Raw genomic sequence first — 12,128 nt, 5'->3', positions numbered from 1 at the left:
CATATGAATTGTGGAAATTGGCTGAGATGGTGGTGGAAATCAAGCAAGCTCCTGTCAAAACACAGAGCATTTTGGAAACTCAGAGTGGTAACTGGAAGCTTTCATTTCCTGCTGTTAATTGCAATACTTGTATCAGTATGTTGACATATAAGTCAGACTATTACGCAGCCACATACATTGCCCTAACAATAACAAGATTAGGTGCATGCACTTCTAAGTCTGCATCCACACTGCAGAAATAATCAGTGTGACACCACTTTAACTGCCATGGCTCAATGCTATGGAATTTTGGGAACTGTAATTTTGTGAGACATTTAGCCTTTTCTGTCAGAGAGTTCTTGTGCTGCAACAAACTACATTACCCAGGCCAGTTAAAATGGTGTCAACCTGCATTATTTCCACAATGTGGATGCAGCCTAACATACAAAACAGTTCTATAGCTAGATAGCTCCCATTGCAATAGACATCACCAAGGAAGTTCGAAGTAGAAAAATGGATTTAAAAAAAAATCTGCTTTCAATAATCTTATTAAATCAACTTCAGTTCTTTTTGGGATTCAGGTTCATTTGAAAAGAGTGTAGTTAGTTGCTTTTTTCAACTGTGTCTAGTTGCTTTTTTCAACTGTGTCTATATTGGTCTATGTTAATTTTTCTACATCCCAGCTGCCAGATGGAACTCTCCTATACACACAGGTCCTTTTGTTTCCATCAGCAGGGGGCACTGGTACAATAAAGCAACACAGGATAATTCAGTGCCTTAAAGAACTGCTCTTCTCACACCTGCTTCAGGTTAATCATATGCAAATAATTATTTAGAAACTTGACACTGCCAGACATCTTGCCTACTGAAGTCAAGCTACTAGGCATGTGTTCTCTGCTACCCTGCAGCAATCTCAAAAAAGAAGTTTCTTTTAAAGAAGACTGCAATGTGATTTGGTTGTTACCGGTTTGGATTTAAACTTACTCACTAAATTCAGTGGGATGAGATAGTCATAACTGATTTACGTCCCATTGCTTTAAGTGGATATGTAGTTGGCCATTCATCGCCACAGATTCTGCATCCACTGATTCAACCATCCACAACTTAAAAATATTTTTTTAAAAATCCCAAAAGCTTGATTTTGCCATTTAATATAAGACACACCATTTTATTACACTATGGAATATAATGAGACTTGAGCATCAGTGGATTTTGGTATCCACAATGTGTCCTGGAACCAAACTAAAGTAGATACTAAGCAGATACCCACTGTTTTTGAGCTATGGATAAGACTACCTTTTAAAAAAATCAGTGCAGATGACTATCGTCACATATATCCCTTAGCCGCATATCTTGACACATGCAGACATACACTGCATGAGCACTACATAACTCCCATGCAGAAGGTGTACAACACATGTTGAATATGGTGCTGTTGTGCTATGGGTGAGGCACAACCGCAATGTGGCATGCACAGTGCTTCAGCACAATGGAGAACTTTGCTGTACGCACAACTCCATTTCTGTCAGTGTCAGCAGAATGCAACTGTTGCACTACATCAAACAATTCTCTCAGCATGCATAGCACAACCCACATATGCATATATCAGTAACATAATGTCAGCCTAAGTGTGTCTTTTCAGGCCAACATGCACAGTTCTTCCCCCTGTTCCTCATCATTTTTTCTTTGGAAAAATCTTATGAGGTTAATTATCCAGTTAACTTCATTACTGAGAGGGAATTTGAATCTCAATCTCCTCAGTCCTAAATCATATCTATACTACATAGTTATAGTAGTTTGATATCACTTAAGTTCCCACACTTCATCTTATGAAATTCTGGGGTCTGTAATGTGATGTAGTATTCAGGAGTTTCTATTAGAGAGTTCTACAGCACTTATCTGAATTACAGCATAAGAATTCTAAGGACCATAGCTACAAATCCCAGGACTCCACAGAGTGGACCCATTACAGACAAAATTGTATCAAGCTGGTGTAACCATGTTGTGTCGATACACTCCAAGTCTCACATTCTCACTGCTACATTCAGTAGTATGCCTGTGCTGAGGACTGGAAGCATGTGTTAGAGGCACTTTAGTGTTAGCATCATCAGTAACTAACTTTGGTGCATTCTAGCAAACTGCTAGTCAGAAGGAGCATGTATACATTTTAAGGCAAATGTGCAAAACACAGGCAACACCATGTTAATTTTGCCATGGCATAGTCTCTTCTTTTCAGTACTTCATACTAAAGAATAAATCTAATGTAAGATTGTACATACCTGGGGACATGAAAATCTATGAAATTCTTTGGGACATAGCCTTCATAGCTCTTCAACTCAGCCTTATACCAGTCTTCCTGAGAACTTAAGATCTGTACATCAAAGGAAGAATCAATATTGGTTTATAGGATGCTATGCTCTTCATGCATCTGATGAAGTAAACCTGAGTCTATCAAAGCTTATGCTACCAACTTCTTTCTCTCCGTCTCAAAGGTGCTAAAAGATCTCTTTGCATACCGATCCACACTAACATGGCTATGTCTTTGAATCCCACTTCAGTTTTCTCATAGGGCAGCTATTCCTCATTCTGTCATCCATCACATTCTGGCTGTGGAGATGCTGAAAAGAGGGTAGATTCAGTTTTCTCACAGAACCCATATATAAAGACTTCTTGGCTAGTATTGTACTGTATAAACAGTTAACCTAAAAGTTAAGTGGCCCTGCCTTATAGCAAATGAAACTTCAAAGCAAGACAATGCAAACAAAAAGAAAAGGAAACAAAGGGACATTAAGTAATTTGGAATGATAGGAGAAAACTAGGAGATTGTGAAGTTATTGATAATAAGAGCTCTCAGCAGTAAGCCTGAGGTGGAGATGCATTCTCCAAAGAACTAAAGCTATATGAGGAAGACAGGGGTATTAGAGGAGGTGCTTGTTAGTTTTTACCAAATTCCTGCAGCCTGTTCAGATGGTGAAGGTATATGTAGCATGGCTTTCTAATATGCCTTTGATGAAGGAGTTCTATTTTGAAGATCTTACAGGGTTTAAGAAGGTCTGTGTGAATTTTTTTAATGGGTTGCTTTGTTTTTAGTGCTCTGGCCAGAGAAATGCAAATCCTTCCATTTAACCGGGGGTGGCAAAGTAGGAAGGAAAACCAACAGATTCTGATGTACAGAACAGTATGTTTGCATATTAATGTACATGTTCACCAAGGCATTTGTGTGCAATTGAAGATAAACTTCATCCCTGTGTATCAGACACACAGAGAGATCCTATTTATGTATATATGGAAGAAAGTTCCACTGGTTACAAATTGTATTTAAAGCTTTCCAGTTATATAAAAGCAGAAGAACAACAATATCTATAAAGAGAAAATAGAAGGAAAGAACAAGAGTGAAAAAGTAAATACAAATATAGAAAATAAGAAAGGAAAACAAAAAACTAGGAAAAATAAAAGTGACTTCCAACCTTTTCTTGAGCTGTTATTAAACTGGAAGATCCATCAATCTCTCTCTCATACAAGAAAAAAAATCAACCTTCTTTCTGTATATTAAGAATATTAATTCTCCATATTAACTCTTTTACAATCAAGGCTATCATCCTCAGCAGCAAATCAATCAGATACTGTATTAATATATATTTATTACTAAGTTTTAGTAATCTTTATAATCTATTATTACAATTAGTCTTTCCCTCAACTAAATCAGATACTTCTATTTTGGTTACCTCTTAAATGCAAATATTCCCATTAAGCTTCTGAAGTTACCCTCTCTTAATTTCCCTTTTACCATCTGACATAACATCAGCTGTGTCTTATCAACAATCATAAAGGGAAAAAAGAAAAGAAAAATCACATCCATTCTTTTATTTTAAATATTATTATCTGCCTTTTAAATTGTTATTTTCTGTTTTCTATAGCTTTCCTTAATTGCTTCTTTATACATCTCAATTTCTTATCCCCTTTAGCCATCTAGACCTTCAAAATCCATATTAATCAATATTGGGCTCCATTCACACTAGGAAATAACCCAGTGTAGAAGCCACGTTAAAGGGGGGGTCGTTCATACTTGTGCCAAGCACACTCTGCGCAGTTTGCAGTGGGGCAAGCGAAATGCCAACTTACCCCAGTTCTTTTGGAACCAGGGGGTCCAATGAGTCTTTTTAAAAGAACTGGGTTTTTGGAGGGAGTTGTCAATGGGAACACACCGTCGATCCCATTCAGAGCACTCAGAAGGGAAGGCTTATGTGCCGAGGGGCAGACATATCATGAAGGTTTCTCGGCAAGAGTTCTTCAGAGGGATTTGCCATTGCCATCCAGAGAGGGGGAGTGCCCCCAAGGGAATGGTGCTTAATGTTGAACAACCGGGAAAACATCACCCAAACAGTGTGACGTAGATGCGCATCATTTGACTCACAGTTTAAAAAACCCAGGCATCGATCAAACATGTGGAAATCCATTTTGAATCAATTCAAAGGAAAATGTGAACGTGAAGTGTGTTAAATTGCTACGGACAGCTTTGATTGTGGTAAACATAGTGGGAACTTCAATTCGGTGTCACATCAATAACACGATTCAGGTCTATTTAGCTCAAGCCTACTGCTTTATCGTTAACACACTAAAAAGCGTTTAAAATATTAAAAACAGTATTTATATTAAAAACAGGAAGCATGGGTCGTGGGGGAGGAAAAATAGGACAGAAGGTGAGAACATCCTGAAAATAAATAGGAGTGAGAGAGTGGGTACACTGATTTTGATACTGTGTTCAGTTCTGGGCAACACAATTCAAAAAGGATGTTTAGAAACGAGCATACCCAAAAGAGGGTGACCAAAATAGTGAAGGGTCTAGAAACCATGTCTTATGAGGGGAGACTTAGAGAGCTGGGTATGTTTAGCCTTGAGAAGAGATGGGTAAGAGATGATATGATAGCCCTGTTTAAGTATCTGAAGGGGTGTCACACTGAGGATGGAACAAGCTTGTTTTCAGCTGCTCCAGAGAATAGGACCCGGAACAGTGGATGCAAGCTACAGGAAAAGAGATTCCACCTCAACATTAGGAAAAACTTCCTGACAGTAAAAGCTGTTTGGCAGTGGAACACACTCCCTCATAGAGTGATGGAGTCTCCCTCCTTGGAGATCTTTAAGCAGAGGCTGGATGGTCATCTGTCAGGGATGCTTTGATTGTGAGTTCCTGCATGGCAGGGGGTTGGACTGGATGGCCTTTGTGGTCTCTTCCAACTCTATGATTCTATATTCCCAACAATCCACAATAAGAACAAATATATCGGAATTTTGGGGAGGGGGAACCCTTGCTTTTGGGGTAGGGACAAAATTCTGGGGTATATTGCAGAAATAGAGGAGAAATAACCTTAAACATTTTATCCTTGGCAAAACATAATATGGACCTTTTTAAAAAAGGAAGTACAGCAACTAATACCACCATCTCCTGACACATTTCCTCCTTCTGGAAGAACCCTGGTTTGGAAGCCTTGCAATTTCCTTGTACAGATGTAAATAATCAGAATGTATAAAGGAAAGGATAATCCTACTTTATCTACATTCAGCATATACATTCTTCTGTTTATTTTTCTCTTCACGTGAATGACCACAAATGAATATTTCTGTGAATGCTGGTGTCACTACAAGTCAAACTGTCAAACTGCACAGTAAAGATTTGTACAGCTATGTATGCACCAGCTAGATTAGCTACACCAATGGCTGGTTTTAAATACGTACAAAAAATGAACTTTCTTTCCACATCTTGAAAATCCTTAACATTTTATTTTCTAGTTGTGGTGTTCTTGTGGTGACTAAACCATAGTTAAATACAAATAAATTACAATACATTACCAAACAGCTTTTGCTTAGTTTGTTGAAACTGGCCTTCCAGAGAAATAAAGGTGAACTGGAGCCTTATAACACGAGAAAACAAAGCCGAAATGGAGCCAGAGAAGAGTGGATTTCTCTGTGTATTATTGCATGAGGTTGCAATGCTTCCATTCTTTTGCCATGGGAGACGATTATAAAAGTGTGTCTTTTCTCTAGTGGATTTTTCTAGCTAAAAAAAAGATGTGCTTTTACAACTGTTCCCTATGGGAAGAGAATGGAAGCATTCCTGTAAGGCATGGAGACAGCTGTTGTTCTCCAGTTCTGTTTCCATTTTCTTTTCTTGTGTGATAAAGCTCCTGGTGAATGGAAGATGGGAGACAGCTAGAGAGGGAGGGAGGGGTTTATAGAAGATGAAAGGTTGTGAGCTCTCAGTGGGCTTCACCTTTTCTGTCTCTTTAATCTCCATATCAGTAATGTGTCCAACATTTCCTTTCAAAAACTGCTTCCCATGCTTCAGCAACTTGCAAATATGTGTTACAATATGTGACATTTATGATCCTGTTATTTCATATACAGTAGGTACTAGGAACATCGGTGAACAAGACATTTCCCTGTGTTGCTTGCTTGTTACATCCTCTGGAAATTGTCCCCAAAAGAATGCCTTGTGAATAGATCTTCTATTATTTGCAATTGCATCACCTACTACTCGACATCTAAGGAAAACATTTTGTTCTTGCTCAACCCGAAAATTAAAAGCTTGGAAGAAGAAGAAAATGTCCATTCTTTTGTAAGCTGGCAATTATCAATGAATCTCTAATTTATAGTCAGTGGTGAACCAAACGTGGGGGCAAGGGGGCACTCCACCCTGGGTACTAAACATAATGGGTGCAGTAAAGGCTCCTTCGTTCCTATCTCTCATTAGGGTGCCAGAAAAGAGAATAATTAATGAGCTGTGAATGCAAATTGAGAAGCAAACTGTCCCGGGATGCTGCCAGCACACACACAAACAGATGCTGATAGTGATGGCTCAGCAAGAAAACAAACTAGGCAGCTGAGAGACAGTCTACAGACCTTTCTATAGTCCGAGAGAAGCAAGCCACAAACGAAAGCCAGGGTCCGGATACCAGTTCAGTCCAAGGCCAGGGAAGCCAGAAGGTAAGAGTAGTCAAGTTAGTTCCAAAGTCATAAGTTCGGGGCAGACAAAGATTCAAGAAGCACAGAGTTCAAGGAACCAGTGCCAACAGCAACCACAATGAAGGATTTGCAATAAACTCTGGCAAAGGGTTGGTGTTCTCCAGCTGCTTAAATAAGAGATGCCCTCCCTTGTGCCAGCTGTTGCTTATCTGCAGATTGCCTCTCTGCAAGCCTCTTGGATCTGCACAAGCAAGAACTCTCAGCTCTCCTTTGCTGAAAGGAAGGAACCTCCATGCTTTGTTCTTCCACAGGGGCAACACTAAGCTGCTGAGCATCTGGAGGGGACCCCACAGAGCTAGGGTCTGGCTGAGCCTCAACCACTGGGGCTGGAAGAGCAGGGCTGGGGTCTGGCAGGGCATAACTGGGATCCGGTATAGCCTCAAGCTCTTCTTGCACCTGAGGAACCACGGCCTCCTCCTCCTCCTCCTCTTCCTCTTGGCTGGCCATGACGCAAACTCTCTCACCCTGTTTCTAGGCAAGTTGATCTCCTCCCCTCCCCCTTGGAATTTCTTTGTGGTAGAAGAGAAAGGGGGGGGGGAGAGAAGACCGGTGCCACTTCCTTCCCTCTTCAAACCATCCTCCTCAAAATAGTAGCCCTGCTTCTCATTGTTGCAGCAGAAGGAAAAAGGGATAGGGACAACAAGGGAAAAAATAGAATCTAGCAGTCTCTTTAAGATTAACTGATTTATAATTTAGCACAAGCATTTGTGGTATCAGTGAACTGATATTCATGAAAGCTTATTGTTGTGTTGCTGATGTTCAAGTTGATTTGACTTATGATGACCCTGTAAATGAGAGAATTCCAAGTCATCCTGTCATCAACAGCTCTGCTCAGGTCTTGTAGACTCAGGGCCATGCCTCCTTGACTGATTCTATCCATCTGCAGTGTGGTCTTCCTCTTTTTGTACAGCCTTCTACCTTGCCAAGCATTATTAGAGTGATTTCAATTTCTTCTTCTTTTTTCTTCCTCAATGAAGGCTTTTACCATATTCGAAGCATGAAATGCCAGCTATCCGAGCTGTGTTGAGGAAAGGAAGAGGCACTACGGATCATATTGTGCAAACATAGGTTGGACAATCGAGCATGTTGTGGATATTGGAGTATGTAAAAGAATTTTGGAAGAAAATCAGCCTGCACTTTATAGATAATAGCAAAGCCTTTGATTGTTTAATTCTTGAAAAACTATTGATTTCTCTTAAAGAAATGCATGTAGCACAACATTTGATTGTCCTGATGTGTAGCTTATGTGCAGGACAAGAGGACACTGTGAAGGCAGAATATAGAGAAACAGAATAGTTTGCCTTTTTAATTTATATGTTAAATATTCAGAAAATTGGATTAGATTTGGAGGAAAGAAACGTGAAAACTGGGGGAAGGAACATCAATATCTACAGATGACACTGCACTACTAGCAGCAAAGACTTGGAATGACTATTGAAGAAACTGCAAAAGCACTCGAATGTACAATCAAGCCTGTAAATAATAATAATAATAATAATAATAATAATAATTATTATTATTATTTACAGGCTTGATTGTACATTCGACTGCCCACATTTGTGGGAGTTAGGGGCACAGGCCCCCCAAACTGGAAGAAAAAATGAATATAAATAAATAGTAATAAAAATTCCAAATGCTATTATTTTTACCTGAGAGAACACTGTTCTAGGAATCTCTAGGTCCTCCAGTGCAACTTGATGGTCAGCTTCATGAAATTACACTAGTGGACCTAGAGATCCCTAGAGAGAACATATTAATCAAATTTATGAATCATCAAATCTACGAAAGAGAAACCAATGAATGTGGGAGGGTCAAATGGTATATACAAAGTTCAATAAAAGCTCGTTTTCACTGTGTGTGACCATTATTATTATTAATTTCATTTTATGATTTTGTTGCAGAGAGAGGGGGAGTATTAAAAAAGATCTGTACTGGGTGTCAAATATGTTAAGTATGCCACTGCTTACAGCTGCCAGTCTACGAACCAATTTACACTTACTGGCTTGTACGGTGGATGGTTAATACAAGCACATAACAACTTAGCAGAACTTTACAATGCTAATGGAAAAATACTTCAGTAAATCCTCGGCTGGTACTTACCTTCAAAACATCCCCAGCACGGAAGCTCAGTTCATCCTCTCCTGATGCATTGAAGTCAAACTTTGCAATGGCTTCCATGTTGCCTTCTTGTAATAGGATAAACTAAAAGTGATAAGGTAGCGTTTAGAACTGTTCTTGAGACATGAAAGAATATTGCTATCCAATTGCTCAGGTTGCATTGATTGAACTGCAATTATTTTCCCATTTGTGGTGCAGAGGCCTCTGTCCCCTAAGAAGAGAATCACATATGATAGCACAGAAGCCTACTAAACCAGTAGGAGACATTATTCTTTAGTGTAGTTAAATGTTAAGGAGTTGTAACATATTTGAAAGGGAGGGGTACAGAGACAAAACTAGAATTAGTTGGCTCTGTCTACTGTGGACTTTGATATCATCTTCCATTTGCAATCCTGACACACCAGTCCCAAAAGGCATGTTTCTCCACTGTGTTGCCACTCCATCAGCCCAGTCTTCTGGTCACACTACATGGTTAGCTGCTATGCCATAACTAACACTGGCGTGATGTAGTCACAATCCTAAAATCAGCCATCAGCATAGACAAAAGTATAATCCTAATTGGAATATGCGGGATATAAATAAAAGATGATGATGATGATGATGATGATGATGATGATGATGATGATGATGATAAACAATAGCTAAACAGCCTTCCTGAAAAATCTGGTTTCACCAATCTAGAGTAAGTTAATATCCTCACCCAAATACTGTAATCAACAATATTGTAGCGTGCCTCAACCTGGTGACCTTCTAATGGTTTTAGACTGCAACACCCATTATTCCCAGCCAGCTGACCATACAACATAATTGGAGGGCAATGGCCAAAGAGTGCCATTGTTTTATCTGCCCATTACACTGCACCACCATGTATAGTGCACAACCAAACAGAGAGAAAGAGACTCCAGTGCCTCGCCTTTAGTGCTACAGGTATGAGTTTTGTATGGAAAAACCATTGGTTCAAGCTCTTTGCAGTAAGACCAAAGCCTCTGTACAAAACACTTCCATAATGATGAACACAATCCAGTTTCCAAATGCATTACACATCTTAGTTGTGAAGTCTGGCATGTGATCTAATTTCACATGACATTTCCACAACATATGGAGTAGTACAAGTACCAAATGAAACTGGGAGAAAAGAGCCCTGAATATAGTAAGAATGGAGTTTTATATCCTGGTATAAAAGCCTGTTCTACTATATGTGCACAGAAGCTCTACAAGTAGCATCAAACATATTTTTACATATGTAAAAGCTACCAATATGCATATATTGTGAATTTTACTAGTAATTGCAAACCTAGTTTCTAATAGTGCGTTCCAAGGAGTCAAATGACCAGACCACAAACACATCTCGTGAACCAGTAGCAGCCAGTGGCTGGCTGCACTGCAGACAAAAATCTTGTTTATATGACTGAAGTAGATGCTGCCAGGATAGAGAGAGAAAACCTTTCTTACCATTTCCTGCTAGCAAGTTTCTGATATGATCTGAAAGGACTACAAGTGCAACAGTCCCTCTACCTCACTCTCTTGTACTTCTCTGCTGAGGTCGCCAAAAGCAGTGCAGGAAGTGGGTCATTTTACAGTCTGTGCAGGTGTGCTATGAGCAGCTAAGAAACAGAACATGGCCCTTGTAAAAATGTGACTGTGGATCCTTACCTACAGTATTTTTGTTAAGACATTGTGCCCATTCTTTAAAACATTCCTATCACTTTTTAGTAAGTGATAACTTTGCATAACACCGCTAAGAGATACATGGTCTTATTTTTAATATTAATAATCATAGTCATACTGAGTAATTATCTGGCTTATTCAGCATCATGGCATGTATAGTAAAGTACCTCAATACTGTTAAAAATAACTAGGTAAAGTAGTTTTTTTTAAAACAGCGCGCCGCGCCATACGCGGGCGCGCCATACGCGGCCTTGAGCATACGTGCTCAAGCCGTGGGGTGCACACGGGGTGCAAGGGGCGGCTCATCCCATTCAATTGAATGGGCGCATGTGCCCGTTGCGCCCTGTGCACGAGCCCCATTTTTCCAATGGGGCTCGAGCATAGGTGGAATTCGCCTTACGCGGTGGGATCCGGAACGGATCCCCCGTGTAAGGCGAGGACAGACTGTATTGTCATTTAGGAGTTGGGGGCTGTGGTGTCTTTTGGGGTTCCTCAGAATTCCTACTTTTTCTCTTGGATTCTGACATAAGGGTGGGAGGGAAGAGTCGCCAAAAGCCATTCTTAATGAGCATCTAAATCACAACCTTTGTCATTGAAAGTTATCTAAAACAAAATAGCTCAATGGATAGTTTAGATGCCATCACCTACTTACCAAATATAGAGTAGATGTACTTTCCAGAAGCTTGTCTAAGAAGTCTATGCAAGGCTTTACAGCAGTGATTCCCAAACTTTGGTCCTCCAGGAGTTTTGGACTTCAGCTCCCAGAAATCCCAGCCAGCTAGGCCAACAGTCAGGAACTCGGGGAGCTGAAGTCCAAAACAACTGCTTGATCAAAGCTTGGGAACTACTGGTTTAGGGTAAGACATACTGGTATTCTGGATACTGATATTCAGGGTGTAGTGGTTTGACCACTGGACTACAACACTGGGGATCAGGGTCTTGATCCCTGCTTGGCAATGGAAATCCACTGGTTGAACTTGGACATATCACACTCTCTTAGCCTCAGATGAAGGCAAGGGCAAATCTCCTCTAAACAAATGTTGCCAAGAAAACCCCATGAAAAGTTCACCTTTCAGTTGGAAATGACTTGAATGCATACAAAGCAACAATTGGTATTCGGAATATTGTTGGACTCATCCATAGTGGTTATGTTTTAAATAAACTATCTGTTCTTTTAATGAAACAGGCAAAACGTCATATTGCAGTATTTTAACATAAACACAAAGACTTGTTCTAATTATTAAATTTGCCCTAATCTCTGCCACTGGCGAGTAACTACTTTTACATGCTGTGGGAATAGTAAAACCAGGGATCAAAACTTTCTCTGTTTTCCCTGATAGAGG

The 12,128-nt window shown here is 39.8% G+C and overlaps 1 protein-coding gene across 2 annotated transcripts in view; it reads right to left on the bottom strand.

Annotated features, from left to right (window-relative positions):
• The window catches only part of GRAP2 (GRB2 related adaptor protein 2), an 88,772-nt gene that overhangs the window by 20,538 nt on the left and 56,106 nt on the right, over positions 1 to 12,128 (bottom strand). For both annotated transcript variants that reach the window (XM_089528237.1, XM_089528236.1), the window contains exons 2-3: positions 9,100 to 9,201; positions 2,259 to 2,350 (exon numbers count right to left, since the gene is read on the bottom strand). In XM_089528237.1, the coding sequence (XP_089384363.1) occupies positions 2,259 to 2,350; positions 9,100 to 9,177 (170 nt within the window). In that variant the 5' untranslated portion in view covers positions 9,178 to 9,201. The remainder of the gene's footprint in view (positions 1 to 2,258; positions 2,351 to 9,099; positions 9,202 to 12,128) is intronic.

The sequence above is a fragment of the Sceloporus occidentalis genome, unplaced genomic scaffold (genome assembly GCF_023333645.1).
Source record: "Sceloporus occidentalis isolate IW3139 unplaced genomic scaffold, rSceOcc1.0.p SCAF_5, whole genome shotgun sequence".
Classification (NCBI taxonomy): Eukaryota; Metazoa; Chordata; class Lepidosauria; order Squamata; family Phrynosomatidae; genus Sceloporus; species Sceloporus occidentalis.
The sequence above is the reverse complement of the archived record's forward strand: the minus strand, read 5'-3'. Positions and strand labels throughout refer to the sequence as shown.